Source organism: Asterias rubens, chromosome 7, assembly GCF_902459465.1.
Source record: "Asterias rubens chromosome 7, eAstRub1.3, whole genome shotgun sequence".
NCBI lineage: Eukaryota > Metazoa > Echinodermata > Asteroidea > Forcipulatida > Asteriidae > Asterias > Asterias rubens.
In genome coordinates, this window is record NC_047068.1 from 6,277,281 (window position 1) to 6,300,587 (window position 23,307).

Genomic DNA, 23,307 nt, shown 5'->3' on the forward strand with positions numbered 1-23,307 from the left:
CATAAGCACAAAACTACTGCTTACATGTTTTATGAAACTGGGCCCTGATCATACATGTAGGTGTTACATTGAAATGATAGCATGTCCACCTCTAGGTTACCCCAGGGGTTACTGGAGCTTTTGCAAACAGTATCCTCAGTGTTAGAGAAGGGGATCAAAGGGGAGGATTTCTTTATGAAGAAAAAGACAGCATTGTTGCCATGGTTTCTCATCTCTCGTGGCACAATCTGATTACTATCTTGATTTTAAAGTCGGTTAGAAAAAAAGGAATTAAACCTTCACTTAATCATGTGCAACATTCTTAAATGCAGATCTGCAGCTACATGGCTGTGACTGTTGCTAAGGGTGGTATTATGGGTATTATCCTTTGCTTTAAAGGATTCAGGTACTTTTTCAAAATGTCCACAGATTTTTATTAAACTTACTGGGTTTGAAGATAATGATAGTGGAAAGCTTCCCTTCAAATATTACTAACTAAGGTTGTGTAGTTTTTGAGAAATGAGTAAAACAAGTCACAAAATCATTTTGGTCTCATGAGACCAAAATTATTTTAGCATGTAAAATCCCCTTAACCAGTTATGATATTATACCAAAACCATAGCATAACTGGTTAATACGTTTTTACATGCTAAAACTGAGACGAAAATTATGACTTTTACTGTGGTTGTTTGTAAGGGTGTTGCTATGGGTATACTTTGCTTCTAGGCTTATTATTATACCAAGTGATTATAAATGGCTGTTGCTAAGTGTATCCTACGACCAATGTATGCTTCAACACTTGTTTAAAATGTTTATGATACAAAGCCTCAGCTGCAGAGATGGCCAATACAAGTAACTAAAAAAGGGTTTTAAATTACATTACAATTTGTAAGGAAACGTCTAAGCATGGAGAAAGGAAACACTACAGTAAAGGCTGGAAGCTCAAATTCCATTGTGCAACTGTTGTCAGGCAATAAGAAAGTGTTCATAAAAACATCGCACAAACCACTTTCAATCAATTCAAAGGCAGCCAAAAAAATACAAAGAGCAACTTTGGCAATGCGTACGCTAATAAAATTTTCTCAAATTTTTTTTTAATCTGAAGGCTACATAATTCTTCGGGATACGTGCAGGATTTTAATGTTATTAAAGAAAACGGATCCAATCGTGAGGAGCTTTTGTTCTGAAGGCCACGGAAGTATTAACAAGTCAAATTAAGAAGGATTCTAATATAAATCCCAAGAAGCCATGGACAATATGACAAATTGCTCCTATGTCTGCCCGCCTATGGTCTGCAATTTCTTGGAGTCAAAATTGCATGTAAATAAATGGTGAAAGTGTATTGTACCCATCGCTTAAAGACACTGTACACTTTTGGTATTTGTCAAAGACCAGTCTTCTCACTTGGTGTATCTCAACATTGCATAAAATAACAAACCTGTGTAAATTTGAGCTCGATTGGTCGTCGGAGTTGCGAGATAAATATGAAAGAAAACACACCCTTGTCCCACAAAGTTGTGTGCTTTCAGATTTCAAATTTTAAATCTGAGGTCTCAAAATCAAATTTGTGGAAAATTACTTCTTTCTCGAAAACTACAGTATGTCACTTCAGAGGGAGCCGTTTCTCACAATGTTTAATACTATCAACTTCTCCAAATTACTCGTTACCAAGTCAGGTTGTTATTCTAATAATTATTTTGAGTAAATACCAAGTACACGTCCACTGCCTTTAAAGAAGAGAGACACTGGTATCTCCCAAAATGGCACAACCAAGATTGACTTTTTGTCACATTAGGGCTAAGGTGACTCACAGAAATTTGGGTACAGATTCCGATGGAAGTTCCCGAATGAGAATCTACCCATATGAAAATAAAATGGTCTAGCTGCCTGGTGTTTTGACTTGACCTAGAAGAGTCTTTCTAGAAGGCAAAACTCATTGGTCTCAGGCCTGGGGCCCAGTGTAAAATTTTAGCCCGAAAGTTGAGCTTCTTAAATTTTAAGCTCAGTTCTGTTGTGAGAATGTGCTTCACAGGTTCACGCTGTCAACAAGAGAGTTATAGAACAGACATAGCCAGAATGTGTAATCACCGTAGTTTTACTGGTAGCCAATCTGATGTCTCAAGGCTAGTAATTAAATGTAAGAGACTATTTATTAATTGCATTTTTTCTACAAGGCTGTTGTTAATTTTTTTTTTTTTTTTTTTTTTTTTTTTATATAAACTTTCATTTTTTTAACTTACATTAAGGTTATTGTTTATGTAGTATTGCGGTAATTCTTGTGCAATTTTCCATTTTAATATTTTATATGTTGCTGTACAATAGGATTGTAAATTTCATGTATTTTTATATACTTGTCGAATAAACCATTCAATTCAATTCAATTCAATTAAAAAATGACTGCAATTAACAGAAAATGTTGATGTACACCATGAGAATCTCAATGTTCATAAAAATACATTAAAACCTTTCTACTGTGTGACCATTCAATATCATGACTGTGAATTTGAATGATGAGTAACTACATGTAGCCGGCAATATGGTACAAGGTTTGGAATGCATGGGTTCTCCACAAGCAGTTTTGCCCAGGATCTACGCCCGTCCAAAATTCTTAAAACACCAAATGCGCCCATTAAAAAAATGTAGGGTGCCCAGGCAAAAGAAATTGAGAAAATACACACGTTCTGGAGTAGATCAATCTTTTTGTATATAATGTGCAGCGACTGGTACCCAGAAGTCGACTATTTTGTAACGGCATTTCGCGTGCATTTTTCTCCGGTCGTAGGGCATCCTGACTACATTTTTAGTCAATGAACGTAACCTTATAATCCAAGACTCAAGAATCGAGTTGACCCAACGCTATCATGAGAGATATAATTATTGTACTTTGTCCTGACGGGCCTGAGGTTGACAATTCTTTGGATGTTGAAACAAACAGCGTGGTTAAGAGATCAATCAGAGATCAAATACCCGAATGCAAATCTGAAACTAGCTCGCATAACAAGAAGAAGCTATCAGACAAAATTTAACCCTGTGGAGAACCCTGCACGCGCGGCTTTACAGGGTCAACCATCCTACTGTGTGACCATTCAATGTCATCCACTGTGGATTAGATTAAAGGCAGTGGACACTATTGGTAATTGCTCAAAATAATTATTGCCATAAAACCTTACTTGATTACAAGTAATGGGGAGCTGTTGACAGTATAAAACATTGTGAGAAACGGCTCCCTCTAATGTGACATAGTTTTTGAGAAAGAATTAATTTTTACACAAATTTTGTTTCAAGACATCAGACTTAGAATTTGAGGTATCAAAATCAAGCATCTGAAAGCGCACAACGTCGTGCGACAAGGGTGTTTTTTTCTTTCATAATATCTCGCTAGTACAGCCTTCATAATTGAAGATAGTCGCACAGTCAGTCACACCGGGGCAACTTTGCGATAAGCGTGAACTGCAGGGTATTTTACATATGTTGGTAGTTATAATAGGCCCCCTAATAAAACACAGCTTCAAGTCCAATCTGAAGAACGAAGCAAAAGTGTCTTGCCTAAGGACACAAGTGTCAGGACTTCTGAACCCACACTCCCTTGAACAGGTCAGAGCTTGAATTTAGTGGCAATGCTCTAAACCACTCGGCTGCGACACCTCCTTTTATATGTTACCACCTACTTGGGTACGTACCTTTTGACGAGCCAAATGAGGACTTCTGCCACTAGAGGGAAATTTGGAGTTCTGAAGTTCTCCATTGATATCAGACGTGGATAGCCCAACGCCCGCATCATCTCTGTAAAATCTGAAATAGTTTGGAAATTATTGTTAATGTTAGGCTAATATTTTAAAGGTAGGGTCATAGATTGGTGTCGGCTAAATTTGCAACCATGGTCTGTGTTCATGGTGTTCGCTTCAAGAACTTTTCGCTCCAGTCAAGTCTCTGGTAAGTTTTGTCCTCATTCTTCACAATATTTTCTCAATATATTTGAGTGATGAATGGATTCATAAGACATTGAAGATCAAGGCTGTGTTCTTAGAATTTGCATGATGATTTTCGAAAGTGGTAAAAAATTGGTAAACCCGGTGACAAGTCTGTCAAAATTTGGTTAAAATTAACATTTGTTGAAAAAGTAAAATGCAATTTTGGTCCCTAAAACTAAAAAAAAAAATTCTTCAAATGTCTCTTTGCTTTCAACCAGAGTATTATTTTCTGTATGGCTCTCAACAATTCATTAATTGACAAACATTAATAAATGAATCCTCTTTAATTTCTTTTCCAGTAACTTAAAATTAAATAATATAAAAACAGTACGAATAACATAAATATTAAAAAATAAAGAAAGGAAATTAATGTTTGGTTAAATTATGAAGAAATCTTTCAAACCAACTTATAAGAATGATAAATAGTTTCAAAAATCTACTCAGTAAAAAACAATTAACGAAAATTAATGTTTGGTCGAAAACAAAAAAATTATCTATCGTTTGTCCTAGAATAAAAAAACACTCGATCCGTGCTTTGCGTACAAAAACATATGGACACGCGTCTGGAAACCAGACGTCTGATTCCTAGACATGTGTCCATATGTTTTGTACACACAGCATGGATCGAGTGGTTTTTTATTATTCTAGGATGGACGAACGTGTGCAAAAATCCTCCACGTTTGTCCTGGGAAAAAAATAATATGCGCACGCTCGTCACGTGTCGTGACTTCGCGATGCATTTGACAGAGTTCGGGGACAAGGAGCATTTGTAGTGTAGTGGTAAAACAGAGTATTTGAGGACTGAATTACGGTAAGAATTTATAACTTTTAACATTTTTTGAGATTGCGGAGAGGGTTCTCTGGTCGCCCCTTCGGACATTGAGATATCAAAGGACACATAGAGCCTAATTTTGGCGAGATTAAAATCAAAATAAAGAGAGATTTCCGATTCCAAAATTCATTGAACAATGATTGAACCATCATTGTTTAACGCGTGAGAGATATAAACCTAGTATGAGGTTACGGGAGACGATAGCCGGACGAAACCGAAATAGTTCTAGGAGTAACCGGTACCCTAGTTGCGGCACAAAAACTTACCAGATTCCCGAGCGAAAGACCCAGATTGAAAATTCGAACCTGAGGGGGGCGGAGCTTCGGCTGTTTGTGCACGTCACGGACTCAGCGCTGCGTGTGGGGTGCATTCTGTATCCCTGCAACTGTGCAGCCGTAGTCTTGTACACGCGCTGAGATGCGGAAATCAGAGAAACAGAGCGCCCGCTAACGTTCGATTATAACAAGCCTGTACAGTTTTGCCAGGCATAGATCGGAACGTTGGTTGTGTGTGACCGCGCAACATCAATGGTCTTGGATCAAGACTACGGCTGCACAGTTACCGGGATACACAATACACCACACGCAGCGCTGAGTCGTTGACCCGGTGACGTGCTCACAGGGCCGAAGCTCCGCCCCCCTCAGGTTCGAATTTTCAACCTGGGTCTTTCGCTCGGGAATCTGGTAAGTTTTTGTGCCTTTTCTTCAAATTATTTCCTCAATGGTGTTTTGAGTGATAAGGTAGGATTCATTAGACATTGAGGATCAAGTTCGTGTTTCTAGAATTTGTGTCATGATTTTCAAAAGTGGTAAAAATGGAGCAAATCTGCTGACTAGCTGTCAAAATTGTACGTTTTTAACCAATTCGCCCTGCACACAATGCGTTTGCTTCGTAACCCTCCGGCTGCACTGTCGGAGGAGGGTTACGTTATCGCAACTACCGGTATCGTAGGAGGTCCTGTTTTCGAGGTGTCCCTAAAAGCGTGGCAAATCTTTTACCTCTCTGTGCGCGATGTAAACAGTCCCTAGATAAAAATTGTGTGGTTTTATTTGCCAAGCAAAGAGTTTCCTCTCCCTTGACCAAAACTTAGAAACACGTAAGGCTCCACTGGTTATTTGCAGTTTGTAAATGCAAAAATTTTTGTATTTTAGGCACTTCTACAAGGTACAAAAATATGTCATAATGTTGAGGCCATATAAAAATATTTGCCCACCCAAAATATTTCATCAAACACTCTCATTCAATTCACAATTCATGATGATCAAATCATGTGACTGAATATTTTGCTGAGCATTCTGAAAAAAAAATACAGAGGCTTAAAGAAGCCATGTGCCTTATATCATTTTCTAATATTTTCAGAGATTTTTATTTTTTAACCCTCATATCAATATTATTATTAATATCAAAATTTAAACATCAGCTTGTTGATTCAAATATCACTGTTTATTTATACGCTTTATTATAAATATTAAGAAAAAAAAAGGGGAAAAAACTAAATAAAAATCAGATTTGAAAGCCAATAATTATTCACACTTTTTATTAAATTATTTATTTTTGTTATTTTTTGCAAATTACCATGGTAATTTTTAAAATTTCATTAAAAAATATTTTGAAAAACAAACGAAGACAACTGCTGGCTATAGAGTCATACACAGAGTCTCAAAAAACACTTGTAGTCACTGCAGATGTTTCTTCCATGTATGGTTCACCGGGAAACCATACTTTCTTGTTTGCCGTGAAAACAGGAAAAACTCAAAACAAATGGGGCCAGTTGAAGTCATCGAAGATCGGTGTGTAGTGTGAACAATTCAATGTCCATCAAGTTTTAATATATGTTTGCATACTTCATATTAACAAATGAAGATAATTAGGGCATCGGTTGATATTTGGCATCATTATTTTTTTCACAATTCAAAGAAAAAGGCATAATACTAATAGCGTGAAAACTGGTAAGTAAGAGGAGGTTACCCAACCAAGAGCAAACTTGAGCAAAACATAATAACTTATAAGTTTGCTCTTTCCTTTTCCATCGATTATTTCTAAGTGTGTTGTGTATTGTGTATAACAAGAGAAGCTGCCGATAAGCAATATTCAGAATTGAAATTGGCAGTTGCAAACTTGTAATATCACAACTGGGTAAGGGAGAAAATGCGTAGCGTATTCGCCCAATGCAACACACGTACGTACACACACACTATACAAAAAATACAGTCAGTGCAGTTACGAATGATCAGCAAATTTGCTCATTTTTGATAAACCACTGCCACAAAACAGCAACCATATAATCAAATACATCAACCTTTCCCAAAACTACTGGATCAAAATGACATTTTCGAACCAAGTCGAAGATAAAACAAAAGAACTTACTTCTGAGGTCTCGGTACGACATCTTGACTGTTGTTTCTATCGCAAGAATGTTGTCATTAACATCCAAACCACGTTTCAATCTCGCGAGATCTCGAAGCTCCGCTATAGAATCTTGTACCCGCCTCGCTCTTCCCGTTTGAAAGTACACCAAATTCAGTCTGGTAGTGGAACTATACTTTTCAATCAATTACCGTGGTGCTACTCTAGGGCTTCTGGATTGCGGCTGCATACCCTAAGGGAAGTGGTGTAGGCATGGCCTAACCTTCGTGTCTTTATTTCAGTGTTTAACTATCATGCCTGCAATAATTAATTGCTAAGCCCAATATTGTTGAGCATGTAAGCGTAATTTTCTGCTACCGGGAGTGGCCATGAAATTTACCTACTTTTTATTTCATCTCTCTGTTTCCGTGTAGCCGTCACTATTTACCCGCCAATTCGGACAAGGCTTAGTATCGTTGGAAAATATGTTTACATGATCCTGTTTCGATGTTTTGGTTGTGCTTATGAGAAAAAGGCCTATTACAGTCTGCTTTTATACAGTTTGATGATTAGTAACCGAACTACTAAACATACCTCATTTGAGCTACTGAATTCTTTAAAGGGCGACGGAAGGCTATCTTTGGTAATCACTCCAAAACAGCTGTGCGGGTCCTGTGTAATAAAAGGGGGAAAAGGAAAACATAACTTTTTTTTTTTTTTACAAACAGTCAGAGTAAAAAGATTTTACAATTTAAAAATAGAAGGGGGACAACAAGAGGAATAAAATATTGGTTTGTTTATACAAAGGTACTACTGGGCCCAGATCTCTGGGAGCTGTAGTATGCCCCCTACTGCAAAACATTGTTAGAAAACACACCCTTTGAAGTAATGTAGTTTCGAGAAAGAGGTAATTTCTCCCCAATGTTTGAATCTGAGAAACAGGCATCTTCAAAATTCACACATCAGCTGTGCAACATTGTTTTTTTCTTTCCTTTATTTTTTTGGTAACTTCGATTGCCAATAACGAACCCACATTGTTCACACGCTTGTTATATTAATGCATGTTTTAAAATACTCCATGGAGGTAGAATTCTGCCTCCATGATTATACCAACAAGTGAGGATTTATGCTTTGTGTTTTTTTCTAAACATTACCAAAAGTTAACCCATAGAACTAAAATTTATATGGTTAACCCAACCTTGTTAATGAGTGAATTGTACATTGCGACCACATGCATTAAAGCCATTGGACACTTTCGGTAAGTGTAAACAGTATTGTCCAAAGGCCACAACTTATCACAACTTATATATAAAATACCAAACCTGTAAAAATTTACGCTCAATCGGTCATCGGAGTCGGGAGAAAATAACGGGAAAACCCACCCTTGGTTTCCGCACGTTCGAGCTTTCTACTATCATAATCTTCAAACTATGGTTTAATGTAAATCTGTGGACATTGTGTTTTGTGTAAGGAAAAAGTACATAGACCCTTTAAAGCAAAAGAAAAATCACGATGACAGTAAGTAAGCAAGAATTGTACATTGGCAATCGTCTAGCGATCTCATTAACTGGCGCCATATGTCTGTTGGTTTCATTAATGCCACAACGTGTAAACATTGGCAGCATTATTGTTTTCCACTTTAGTCTGCCTTCGTAATAGAAAGAGACTACCATTCCTAATAGCCATTAACAATTGAGTCAAACATCGATAGAACGATCCTGACGACACAAGACAAGCCTTTATTAACAGTGGCATAACTAAGGGAGGGGCGGGGCATATGATGGCCCTCCTCCCTCATTTTAAATATATACTCTCCCACGTTAAATCAGTCATCCGTGACCGATATACAAACATTTAAAATGTGAAATCGAAAGAATTTCACATTTTTTTCCTCCACAAGTTTTAGAAGGTGGATATGAAACCTTACTTGGTACCGAGTAATGAGGAGAAGTTGATAGTAGTATTAAACATTGTGAGAAACGGCTCACTCTGAAGTGACATAGTTTTCGGGAAACAAGTAATTTTCCACGAATTTGATTTCGAGATCTCAGATTTAGAATTTGAGGTCTCAATCAACCATCCAACTTTGTGTTTTTTTCTTTCATTATTTTTTTCGCAACTTTGACGACCAATTGAGCTCAAATTTCTCAGGTTTGTTATTTTATGCATATTATGTTGAGATACACCAAATGAGAAGACTGGTCTTTGACAATTACCAATAGTGTCCAATGTATTTAACGTGGTGTATAATGTTTATTCCCGAATTAGGAAGATATCAATCCGTCATACTATAAAATATCCAGACAACACTGCCAAAAAGGGTCGGGTTAAAACGGTTCAAAACCTACCAGTACTTGGTAAGCTTGAATATTTTTACTTTTTATTACCTAGGCCTTAGAAATTAGCTTGTTTAAGAATGGAAAAAATGCAAATAATAATAACAATAATAATAATAATAATAAGACATTTGTAAAGCGCCTAATGCAAAAGCCTCTAAGCGCATTAAAGAAACAATAAAATAAACAATTAGAGAAAGATACAAGATACAAATAGGCAAATTACAAAAAAGAAGCTTTAAACAAATGAGTTTTCAACAAGGACTTAAAACATTGTAAAGTATTAGCTTGGCGAATATGCACAGGAAGACTATTCCAAAGAAACAGTGCGGCGTAAGAAAAAGATCTGTGGCCATAAAAAATGGAAGAAGCTCTATAGCAGAAAGCAATGACTGTTGAGATGATCGTAAAGTCCGAGTAGGGGAATAATGATGAACAAGTTCAGATAAATAAGCAGGAGATTGACATGTTTGAGCCTTGAAAGTTAACAGAAGAATTTTGTAAACGCAAACGGAAAATACAGATTCAATTGGCCAGAATTGGCCAGTCAAATATTGTTCTACTAATTAATTGTATTGTTTCATTGTACACCAGTAGATCTTGAGCGGTCACATCAAAGACATGTATGTGTATCGGGTATGGTCACTAACCCAAAAGTATGTTCAGCATGATGCTATTTAATTACGCGCGTAATTACAAAAAGAACTTATCCATGTAGTTAAACCTGATCCCGGTAATAGTTCTTTTCATGTTCTATTCTATATAAAATATAGAAATAATGCGGAAAACATTTACTGTATAACATGATAAATTTTGAGAATGTTTTTTGAAGGGACTTTTTTTTTATTGCGTTAGGGTTTTCGAAATGCTATATGGAATCCCATCTCCGAGGACGAGTAACTCGTTCTCACTTAAGATGGGTTCAATGCGCTAAACGTCAAAAACTCGTCATGAAAGTGTCACAAGACCATCTTTACATGTGGTCTTGGATTTTAAAATAGAACCTTTGCACCAACACTCCACAATGCTCAACCCGGACAAAGTAAGAGGACAATGAGAAAGGATATACGATAATCAGAAAACTTAACATTTAACATTTATTGTTTAAACTGAATACGACTGGTAAATACAATAAACGGTGACCATACCTATTTTAGTATCATCCAAGCATCATACTATACGATAGGAAGAGTTTGGCGAAATGCGACGGCAAGACCAACTTCATCAATCTGGTCCAAAGTGTTCAAGAATTTGATTTTAACTCAGATTCTGCGTAATTTGAACCATTTCTTGGTCAATTTGACATTAGATGCCGTACTCAGATTTCATTGGAAAATGTAGCAAATCAAAGGTTTTTACAAACCATCGTATTCGGCCCATATAAGTACAAAAGGCATATTGAGGTCGTTCATTCACTGATGGAAAATCAGTCAGTCATTTCATTAAGATAAATCATATAATTAAATTGTGAAATGATGCGCGCACATCGTATCTTATATCAAAACACCATGCAATAACCGCGCCTTGCACTAATACAGTCTCATGCAACAAATTCAATTAGATATAAGATTTGATGAGTGACGCATATTTATCATCTGGAATCAGCCAATCGTGTTAATGACTAATTAATGCCGCGCAATAGTAACTCAACATGTAGGACCTAACGTCAAGTGTTGTAGAATGCTGCAGTATCATTTCGACAGATTGGCTGCTGCACAGCAAACATTATTGACACACAATTTGATTGATTTTCTCCGTGAAGATGATGCGGATCACGCGAGTGGCGAGTGCGCAATGCTATATCGGTGACTCTTGATAATAATGTGCTGGTGGGCCGATGTTGTTGCGAGAACTTTCAGTCAGTCAAAGGGCGTTAGGCACGTAGGACCGGCCCGTCTTACGGCTCCGTTTTACGGTCAGTGAGGAACCAGCACGATCGGTTGAGTATGGCTGCTTATATCGGAGACAATTGGACCGAATGGAATATCTCTGGTGGAGATTTCTTCACAGAAAACATCGCACAACGAGGCGTCGCCGAGAAAGTTATTGCAGCAATTTTGTTAATCATGATCATTGTTCTGTCGGTAGTGGGAAACATCGCCGTCATTATTGCGGTTATGAGGACGCCCCGGTTACGGGAGAAAACATCCAATATATTCTTGATAAACTTGAGTGTGACGGATCTAATGAATGCAACATTGGTGATGCCCAGCACAGTGTTCTCCCTCATTGCAGATAAATGGATGTTCGGTCCTTTTTTGTGTTACGCACAGTGTGCTTTTAACTACTGGTTCATCATTGTTTCAATGTTAACTCTTGCTATGATTAGTATTGACGGCTACTACGCCGTGGTTCATCCCCTGCACTACATGAACATCGTCACCCCAACGCTTACTAAGATGGCGGTTTCGTATGCCTGGATTCAGGGCTTTGCCTTTGGCTTGATACCTGTCATCTACAACTGGGTCGTCTTTGACTACTGGGAAGTTGTTTGCGCCATAAACTGGGACGCCTACAGCCAAGAGGGTGCGTTGTCCTACGTCATAACAGCTTTCATATTCTGCTTTCTTATCCCCGCCATAGTCATGACTCTTTGCTACACCAAAATCTGCCGTGTTGCGAAGGAGAAATCGGTGGTACCCGAAATCGCTGCCAGCGGGCCGAAGGGCCGGCGGAAAAACAAGAAGGCGACTAACGAGAGGCGGGTCATACAGAGTTTAGCTCTGGTGGTGGGCATTTTCTTCCTGTGCATGACACCTTTCTGCGTCACCAAACTCATCAAAATCTTTAAGAGTTCAAGCTTCCTGCCGCCGTATCTCTACCTGATAGCATCGTGGTTTGAGTACCTCGCAAGTGCCACTAATCCTTTTATCTACGCCATATTTCGGCGGGACTTTCGCCGCGCCTTCAAGCACTTGTTCTGTCGTAACCGAATATTCCCCGGACGGAACCAATCCTCCTCCCCAAATGGAACTTTGAGTATCTCAGAGTCAAGACGAAGGAGGACTAGCCATTCTGCCATTCACAACCTCCGTCCGTTGGCAAATGGGAACGGTACAGGTGGGAGCAGAAGGTTCTCGAGCCAGCAGGCCACCGGGAAGCCCGGCTGCACCATTCCAAAAGACATTCACACAAACAGTGACGTCACGGTATAGCCTTTGAGGGTTCAACAAAAGCTTCGAACTATGATTCAATTTATAGAACAAAGTGGACTCCTGTTTCTGCATGGACACAAAAACCAAAAAAAGTGTATTCAAATGGGAAGTCATACTTTTCGTGAGGCGACGCAAAATGTTACGTAATCTTGTTTCAAAGTGATGGTGCAATCTGTACAATGGCTGTCTGTCACACTTTGCATTCTAAAAAGAAAGAGATCTCACCTTCTGTGCGATTTGGTTAAATGAGCTATTAATAATACAGCTGCAGGTCACTCACATCATAGAGAAAGGAATTGTCCTTTCTCTATGCTCACATTGCAATGCTAACGCAGCTGTTGTGCTTTAAAGGCAGTGGACACTATTGGTAATTGTCAAAGACTAGCCTTCACAGTTGGTGTATCTCGAACTTGCGAGATAATAATGAAAGAAAAAAAACACCCTTGTAACACGAAGTTGTGTGCGTTTAGATGGTTGATTTCGAGACCTCAAGTTCAAAATCTGAGGTCTCGAAATCAAATTTGTGGAAAATTACTTCTTTCTCTAAAACTATGGCATTTCAGTGGGAGCCGTTTCTCACAATGTTTTATACCATCAAACTCTCCCCATTACTCGTCACCAAGATAGGTTTAATGCTAATAATTATTTTGAGTAATTACCAATAGTTTCCACTGCCTTTAAAAATAAACCCATTGACTTTATTTCACAGAATATTAACATAAATAGGGGAGGTTTTGTAATGGTTGCAATTAATACTCGCCTCCTGAACAACTCAATTTGGTTTGTATCTCCGGCCGGATCTTTTTCTGACACCCACGTCATTGGTTTTCGTCAAGGATCTATGCTTGGACCGTTTTATATGATACAGCGCGTACACTCATCTTTAGTTGGAACAATATTGTGCACTTGCAAACAGTATCATGCCGATGGCACACAATCTATGAGTTTTAGTTCGAGAGAGGATAGTGCGTGCAAAATGGCTCTACAGAAATACACTAAGTTAGTACTATTGATTTGTAATCTCTGCGATTTGGTTAAGATGCACCGTTGACTTCATTTCACAGAATATTACTAATAGGAAAAGCTTTGAAATGGTTCGATACTCGGCCTTCTAAACAACGCAACTAGGGTTTGCATCTGTAGAGCTTTTTCTGACACCCACGTCATGGAATGTGGTTTTCCTCAAGGATCTATAATTGGACCATTTATGATACAGCGCTTACAGTCATCTTTAGTTGGAACAATATTGTGTACCATGCTGATGACACACAATCTATGAGTTTTAGTGCGAGAGTGGATGGTGCGTGCAAAATGGCCCTTCAGAAATAAAATTGCAACCTTGGCTCAGACGAATCAATCAATCAATCAATCAATCAATCAATCAATCAATCAATCAATCAATCAATCAATCAATCAACTGCCAACAGCATAACGAGGTAGTTCTTTTAATTAAAAGAGTTTTTCGTCGAAACTCCTGTTTGCTACGTGCTTCCCCTCTTTCCAACGTTACTGTACTCTTGCAACAATTAAAACCAGTTAAATCATTGCATATAACATGAGCCCAATTTCAAAGAACAGGCTTAAAGGCCTGGACACAATCCATATTGGTATAATAACTCCCCCCCCCCAAAAAAAAAAAAAAAAAAAAAACCCCGCAAACTATGCTATTTTTTACGAGCAATGGGATAGGATGGGATAGTATATATAAAACATTGTGAGAAACGGCTCCCTCTGAAGTAGCAGAGTTTTTTGAGAAAAAAAGTAATTTCTTACCGAAATAATAAAAGACCTCAGCTGAAGCCTTTTAGTATAGCGGCCGAAATCACTTCACAAGCAACAAGGGTGTTTTTTCCCCATTATTCTCTTGCAAATTGAATGACCAATGGAGCCCAAATTTTCACAGGTTTGATATTATATGCATATGTTGGGATATACCAAGTGAGAATTTAATGGTCTTTGACAGGTACCAAACGTGTTTAGTACCTTTAAGACTTCATTTCGTCTGCAGCGGCTATACAATACAGGGCCGCCAGTTTCGTATTGGTCGTGATCTTCTGAGCGCTCTGTTGAATCCTACGCCTATTGGCTAATGCCAAAACCAAACGCAACATTGTAATCAATATAATATTAAAGATCTTATCTCTCTTTCTTAGAATGCTATCGTTTAGCTTCCCTGAGTCGACCCAGGTCTTCCCCGGTGCTTTCGAATAGCTTTGACGTCATGCCAGGGGCTCACCCGGGTCAGCCCCCAGTGCCCTGCTTGTGAAGTGGGCCACTTGGGGGCTGGCCCCATGTGCATGACGTCACTAACGAGAGCGGTGAGTGGTCGTTCGTTTTGGCTCTTGTCAGGGGCTCACCCGAGTGAGCACCGCGGGATAGACCCTTAATTATATTCGTCTGGCTATATTTTGCCGCTGCCACTGTCTATGCGACCACTCTCCGTGGATTGACCAATGAGAAATGACAAACTCTATGTTATGTATATAGTTTACAATACTAGTCAGACTCGTGCCTTTAAAGCCTTTCCGCCTCTTTGGATTGACCTTGAACACGTGACGTTATTTAAGTATAGGGCGCCCTTTGGCCAGAGGTCAAAGAAGGTTGCCCATTGGATAATCCTCTCGTCGGAGTGTAAGGTGTACGTTTTCCATTGTTCGTAATCGCATTACCTCTAAGATGGCGGCGTATTGACGTCAATGCATATTATGGTCCACAAAAACTGGGGTGTTAAATTTGACACCATGGTGCTGTCACATTGGGTGCGTTCGTTTAGCTTCCCTGGGTCATCCCCGGTCTGCCCCGGTGCGTTCGAATAGCTTATGACGTCATTCCAGGGGCTCACCCAGGTCAGCCCCCATGTCACACTGCTTGTGGAGTGGGTCACTTGGGGGGCTGGCCTCGGGTACACGACGTCACTACGAGAGCGCAGGGGCTCACCCAAGTGAGAGCACCGCGGGGTAGACCCAGGGAAGCTAAACGAACGCACACACTACAGAGCAAGTTCGGAAGGCGCCTAGACCGACTACACTAACTACAAACCATCGAGCACAGGGAGATTAACTAGCACATGGAGCATGGTCGACTATGGTGAATTCGAGAGCTACCGTCACATTTTCTGGTCAAGTCTAGTCGCTCACCCGAACTTGCTCATGGATACCGACAAAACAAAATCAAAGTTTACTGTTAAAATAACGCATTCAAGTTAATTTATTTATAACGCAAGTTAATCTAATCATATTAGGTATTATATGACGACGACACAAATGATGTCCATATTAACAACCCAGTTTCTGCAGTGTGTAATGACATTTTATGCTTTTGTTATAAGTTTAAGTTTAATTTTGTTTTAGTTTTGTATTGTCGTGTCCCACCGAAGTAATTGGACGTCCCAAAATATTTGGTTTCAAAAACTAAGCGTGAAGTTTTGACAAATTTTCTCGTGTTTCCATTCGAAGTGGTATAATAATTATTATGGGATGGTTCAGTTCTGCAAAGACACCAAATGAACAACATATTTGTTTTGCCTGACTCATTGTAGATCTTGTATTCGCCAACGCAATGATTATGCATTATTGACACAGCGATTGTTAATATTGATCAATAAATGACATTGATATAACTGCTACATAAGTGTTTCTTCAAACTGTTGTTCATAAAATGGACACCGTGAAAAAAACATGTCCTCATGATTGTGACTGTATACCAATGCAATCTTGTATTTGTTGTGTATTTCATCATCGTAAAGTGCTGAAATCTTTATGGACGCTATATATAAGGAAAGGTAAATAATACTTAAATCATCGGTTGTCGTGGAGGCCATAGGAACTTACCTAAGAACTGTTCGAACTTGTTTTTGGAGAGAACACTAAAATTAAATACACTAGACATGGTACTTGTCAAAGACTAGTCTTCTCGCTTGGGCTGTGTATCCCAAAATCTATAGGCCCCATATGCATAAAATAACAAACCTGTGAAAATTTGACCCCAATTGGTCGTCAAAGTTGCGAGATAATAATGAAAGAAAAAATGCCTTTGTCATACGAAGTTGTGTGCTTTCAGATGCTTGATTTCGAGACCTCAAATTCTAAATCTGAGGTCTCGAATAAATTCGTGGAGAATTACTTCAGAGGGAGCCGTTTCTCACAATGTTTTATACTATCAACAGCTTCCCATTACTCGTTACCAAGTCGGGTTTTACGATAATAATTATTTTTAGTAATTAACAATGGTGTCCACTGCCTTTAAACTTGGTACTGGACACTAAATTGTTTTTTTTCTCAAAGCAATTTTTAGCATAATAACCAAAAGTGTCCAGTGCATTTAAGGACTACCGTTTGATTATCTAAATTATAGTGTAGGCCTATAAATACTCACAGTGTAATTTAAATGTTTACATGTGTTTCCATCAGATGAAACAAGCATAACGGGAATAAATCAAACATGACACAGGTAAAGCAAACACATATCTTTATATCATTTGTTACATAGTAGTTATTTTTGTGGTCCCATTTTTCGACGGGAAATTGTCCCTATGTGAGAAAAAAAATCCAGGAACTATGTAATTAAAAAGTGATGACTCAATTCATACTTCCAGGTCTTCTGAAACTACTGCTGATGTAGGCCCTATCTGCTACCCGAACAAAACATTCAGTTGAATCATGATGTAAAAATAGTACCAGTATAATTTTGAAACTTGGCACAAGTATAATAATTTTAAGGTTTGCGGCTAACACCATGTGAACATCTCTTTTGAGTAGTGTTGGTTGGTTCTGACAAGAACTGGTGGTTGACAACTCTGCGTCATGATCAGTAAATGCTCCGCTCTTTTTCATGAAGACGATCCGAGCATAAACTGATCCAAACTTTGAGTTGTCAAACATACACTGGTTCTTTTCAGAACTAACCACACCATGTGCTATACAGCTGTTAGCTTAAAAGTAGAAACTCAGCCAGTGCAAAGACACTGGACACTATTGGTAATTGTCAAAGACCAGTCTACTCACTTGGTGTATCTCAACATAATACATAAAACAAATCTGTGAAAATTTTGACTCAATTGGTCTCGAAGTTGCAAGATAACGCTGGCACAGAAAACACCCTTGGTGTGTGCGCTTTCAGGCTGGAAGTATTTTTTGTTTGTATTATTTTAATGAGAACATAATTACTTTTTTTATCAATAACTCTACTTCAAAGGGGGCCGTTCTCACGATGATCAACAGCTCTCCGTTGCTCGTTAGCAAGTAGGCCTATACGTTTTGATGGTAACAATTATTTTGAGTTATTAACAAAGGTGTCCAGTGCTACCTGAATTGCTCCCTTTTTTATGGACGTGAATTATAGCAGCAATCAACTACTGCCACCGCTTTGTTCAAGTTAAAGGGAAGATAATAATACGGTTAATAATCATTCTTAAAATGAATGGCAACACAAACTTACTCGGTTAGAAGTACAGCAGCTTTCGACAATATAAAGCATTTCGAGACTCATTTCACTTTGAAGTAATGTGATTATGGACAAGTTTTTACTGACTAACGTTTCTAAGACTTTTGTATGTAATTCCAATATTACGAATTATTCGTCATGCGTATGGGCATAAATCGATTTCGATAAATCGATATCTCAAGAACGATACCACCCGTTGAAATGAAATTTCCACAGGTTTGTTTAATTGTATATTATCTTTATTCATACTGGTAACAGTCAAACGGTTCCCAAAAACAAACTCCTGCATTTTCCCTTCCTACAGCAGACAGTTAGACCAAAAAGGGTAAGAAAAAATTGAAAAGCACCCTTGTATAGCATAGAATGGTCACGGTGCTTTCAAATGCCTGAGAAAGGCCTCATACCCCGAAGCCTTGCTCTCGGGTTCAATATTAAATCACCCTTTCTCGAAAACTGCATTACTTCAAAGGGATCGTTTCTGACGTCATCCAACAGCTCTCAAATTGCTTATTACCAAGCAAGTTGTTATGGTAACTAACTATTATTGTTGGAGTAATTACCAAAAGTATTTCCTCGCCTTTCAAATTAAGTCACGTCTGCCCTCTGTTAACAACCGAATTAGCGAAATTTGCAGTTTCAAAAGGAATCTGTTGCCAATTAGGTTTATAAGGAGAGTTATTATGATTAACTGTTCGTTTTGCGTGGTGACTTGATTCGATCGCCCGCTGCTTGGAGATCGTGAAATGTGTGCTTACCAGCAGTCAGTGTCGGTGTCGTCATAGAGAAATCTGTCCCCGAGATTATGTCCCCGGAGATATTGGGAGATTAAGAAGGCGCTTGTACCAGACGTATACACTGTAGGCTTACCCAGTGCTTGGGGAAAACAATATGGCCCTTTTCGAAACCACGATTCGGCTTGAGGCTCCATTCTCTCGTCTGAAACCTTGGGCGTGTATACGTAAAGCACACGCAATTGCCCAAACAACCGCGGGGCCAAGCTAGCCTGAGCCGACTCCCAAAGCCAAATCCAGTCATTTCGAAAAAGGCCTATATGTATACTTTCGCTCGGCCCCAGCGGCCAGTCTATCCAGGACCGCTGCGATGGGCTAATCCCTTGCACAGATTGAAATGAAATTATTATGGTGCAGTGTGAGTGTGGTGCATGATGGGACTGCGCATTATTAAACCGATGACAGTGCATGATACGTTTGCCCATCCCAACGCCTTTGGTTAAAGCATAGAGAAAGGACAATTTCTCTATGGTCAAAGCAAGGCGCTGGGGGACGAGCGAAATGTATCCTGTGAGATTCTGACCCAAGTTAAGGGAGAACGAGGATGATTCAAAAGAGGGCGCAACCAGAAGAAGTTTGTACTTATATGTTTTTCTTTTTCTTGCCGGTGTAGTGGGGTGGGGAGGCCAGAACCAGCAGAATATGCCCACACCGGATTTGCACAACTAGTATATAGAGTAGAAAAGTATAGTGTGTTCACAGATTTGCACAATGCTCAAGACAGAATGGTGGTCATGATTAGGACACTTCCTTGAAATGTTTTGCATGAAATCTACAGTTTTAACAAAATTGCTAGCATTTTGTCTTCAATTTTGTCATGTGGTTCGACTGACTGATTGATTTGTTTTCCACAAAGAAATTGTCATGTTGAAGTGTTAGTTTGTACATCACAGTTGCGCTTCCATCAATGAATTTTGCAGTTCATTCCCATCTGCTATGGATGAACACAGCGTACAATCTCAATGAAGTAATAATGTTGTGTGTCACGAACGTTAACAAAATAATCGGCTGAGCAAATTTCGTGGCTAAGCAAGAAATGACCGAGGTACCAGTCGCAGCAATGGTTCCTATGGTGTTCTGGCTGGTAACCTATTTTTGATTTATAAAAAAACTTTAAAAAAAACTACGCTAGTATATATTAATTTTTGCTAAGAAAAGGTTAGTTATGCTATAAAGTTTTGTGATTGCAGGCTTTATGAAATTGGGCTCATAGTAAGCCTTCAAATGGAAAGTTATGTATTATTTGCCAACATAAAGCAAGAGATCCGGACCGCTAAAATGCAATTAGTAGAGTGGGAACCTCATCAATCATGACCGTACCGGTCAAAGCGTCAACCGATGAAGTCTTCTACAGCAACGAATTTGAGAGTGGTTTGTCATCAGATTAATATGAAAGTGCATCAACGTGTATAGAGTAAACAAGAAAGGTAAACACTGTCCATGTGTGTTGAAGGAACATTTCAGAATTGGTTTTTGCTAACAAAACAGTTGCTGGCATTGTAAGCACTTTATGTAATTCACCATACATAGTATTACTGTCAAAACGGTGTAAGTTTGAGATTGATCGGCCACGTGCTGGGTCTCGAAAAAAATAGTGAAAACCAATGACACATTATTTTTGCATGACGTCGATTTGAAAAAGGAAACGAATAAAACGCTCACTGAGCGATAAACTTCAAGCGGGAAGTTAATTCTTATCAAACATATGACATTCAGACAGAAATGTTTCAGGGGATGTTCCCTCTATTGTCACCATCATTGACTGCGTAGATTTGATATACATCTGTTATCTTATATAACACAAGTTTTTTCTTACCAACTCTGTATTGTTCCTTTAAAGGCAGTGGACACTATTGGTAATTGTCAAAGACTAAACTCAACAGTTGGTGTATTTCAACATATGCATAAAATAACTAACCTGTGAAAATTTGAGCTCAATCGGTCATCAAAGTTGCGAGATAATAATGAGAGAAAAAAAACACCCTTGTCACTCGAAGTTGTGTGCGTTTAGATGGTTGATTTTGAGACCTCAAGTTCTAATCTGAGGTCTCGAAAACAAATTCGTGGAAAATTACTTCTTTCTCGAAAACTATGGCACTTCAGAGGGAGCCGTTTCTCACAATATTTTATACCATCAACCTCTCCCCATAACTCGTCACCAAGAAAGGTTTTATGCTAATAATTATTTTGAGTAATTACCAATAGTGACCACTGCCTTTAAAGCCATGGACACTATTGGTAATATTGTTAAAGACTAGTCTTCACAGTTGGTGTATCTCAACATAATGCATAATATAACAAACCTGTGCAAATTTGAGCTCAATCGGTCGTCGAAGTTGCGAAATATTAATGGGAAAAAACGCCTTTGTGCACCATGGTCACGAAGTTGCGTGCTTTTAGATGCTTGATTTCGAGATCGAAATTCTACATCTGAGGTATCAACATCAAATTCGTGGAAAACTACTTCTTTCTCGAAAACTAGGTTACTTCAGAGGGAGCTGTTTCTCATAATGTTTTACACTATCAACCTCTTCACATTACTCGTATTCAAGAAAGGTTTTATGATAATAATTATTTTGAGTATTTACCAATAGCGTCCACTGCCTTTAAAACTAAAAGAGGTAGGCCCCTAAAACGTAGTAAAATATGGGTTTTTTAATGTAAGGTAAAATGAATTTGAAATAATCATCTTTCAGTTGATTTTAATCTTTCTTCACACGTTTTCTTCTTTTTCACTGTAATCGAGTTTTGAGTTGAAAACAGCCTTCGGTGTGATTTAATGTTTGTGATAAATCAATAATTTCGCTATTTCCGTCGATTCGTTCAAATGAATACAACAATATTGTTGGATTTCTCTTATTCTGCGTGTTGCTTGCGGCTTACATTCTCGTTTTAATTCACTTAAAGGTTTTCCAAAGGCTTCTTTCTAGTCGAAGGCTCTAATAACACAAGGTGTTTTTTGAAAGCAGTTAATAAAATAATTTTTTTTTTGAAAACAGAATCAGCGGAAGGTCTTGTCATTCAATTATTTATTGTCAAATGACTACTTTATTTAATAAAAATAGAACACTAGGAAGAGAACATACATGCTTCCAACCTTTTTTGCTGGACATTATTATTTCATTTTGTTTTATAAAAACGGTATTAATAATATATTATTAGCATTTTGAGAGTAACATTGACTCTAAGTCGACATTAGACCAATCAAAACGCGGAATGACCTATGATAAGCTTACGTCACTGCACGTTTATCCAATTAAATCATTATCTTTATTCAAATTATTCGATATACTGCTTTATGGACATGGCCTAACCCCTCGATGTAGTGAATTATGTCACAAGGGGGCGCACTACATCTTTTCAGATTGGTGTCGACAAAAGCTTGTGGTGCAGCCTCTCTCTGGCCTGAAGAGGGAACGAGGGGAGCATTGGCTGTCAAAAAACACCCCCCCCCCCCAAAAAAAAAAAAAAAAAAAAAAAAAACTCCACATCGACAAGAAGGGAATTAACGTATTAGATTTTTTGCACGGTTCGATTGAACACAATCAAATCATGGAGTAGTTTATTGCTCCATATTGATGCTCAAACCATACCATCAAACAAAGCTAAAGGAGGCCAAGTTAAAAAAAATTGACCCGTCCGTTTTTCCAGAAGAGGAGGATGTATGAGGGCCTTTTTATTTGAACACACTTTCTGTACTTTCTGATGTACCATCCTCCATGGATGTACCGAGGAGGAAAAAATCCAAGCGAGTTTTTTGTTCATTCATTTTAAGAGTGCTTGTACCCATGGAGCAATAAAGATAGCCAGGTCGATAGCTTCCCATACAAAGTCAGTCCCAAGTGTTTTTTAGTGAACACGGCAACTTTGGTCGTTCGGGTTCCCACGCTGATCAGCGGCCCCGGGGTTTTCCCTGACACGGGACTCCCAGGAAAGCTTAAACAAATGCACTTGCGTGTCATCGAATAGTCGCACAAATTAATTAGAAAGTTTGTGTGGAATAAACTGCAAACTGCAATTTTTCTTATATCAATGCCAACTAATAGGCAAACGCATTTCTTACTTGCACAAATCAAAATTACACCTGTACAAAATTAATTAAAACAAAGAGCACATTGTTAGTGTCCACTCATTGTGGAAGCGCCACACACCGTTCCTTATCTAGAACAGGCTTTGATGAGTACCGCATAGATGTAGATACATTCGGGAACTGCTCCGCCTTCTTTTTTACTTCTTCTTTTTCAGAGGCCTATGCGGCTATAGGCCTACGACAGTTTTCTCGAATATTTTATTCAAGAGGGAAATATATCAACAGAAGCTTCTACAACTAGACGTTAATGTCTTTTATTAGTTAGAACATTGCCACCTTAAAGGCTACGTTTCCAAGAATAAAGGATCCCGGTGCCTAATTGCTCTATATTACAGCATCCTGCACAAAACGGAAACAACTTTCAC

General features: G+C 38.5%; 2 protein-coding genes across 2 annotated transcripts in view; one reads left to right on the forward strand and one right to left on the reverse strand.

Moving 5' to 3' along the window:
• LOC117292649 (clusterin-associated protein 1-like) overlaps positions 1-7,180 on the reverse strand; it is a 40,410-nt gene extending 33,230 nt beyond the window's left edge. The window contains exons 1-2 of the mRNA XM_033774781.1: positions 7,150-7,180; positions 3,660-3,771 (exon numbers count right to left, since the gene is read on the reverse strand). Coding sequence (XP_033630672.1) covers positions 3,660-3,771; positions 7,150-7,171 — 134 coding nt within the window. The 5' untranslated portion in view covers positions 7,172-7,180. The remainder of the gene's footprint in view (positions 1-3,659; positions 3,772-7,149) is intronic.
• Positions 7,181-10,400: 3,220 nt separating this feature from the next.
• LOC117292115 (alpha-2Db adrenergic receptor-like) lies at positions 10,401-12,967 on the forward strand. Its single transcript, XM_033774039.1, has one exon. The coding sequence runs from the start codon at positions 11,411-11,413 to the stop codon at positions 12,617-12,619; it is 1,209 nt and encodes a 402-aa protein (XP_033629930.1). The 5' UTR covers positions 10,401-11,410; the 3' UTR covers positions 12,620-12,967.
• Positions 12,968-23,307: the final 10,340 nt, after the last annotated feature.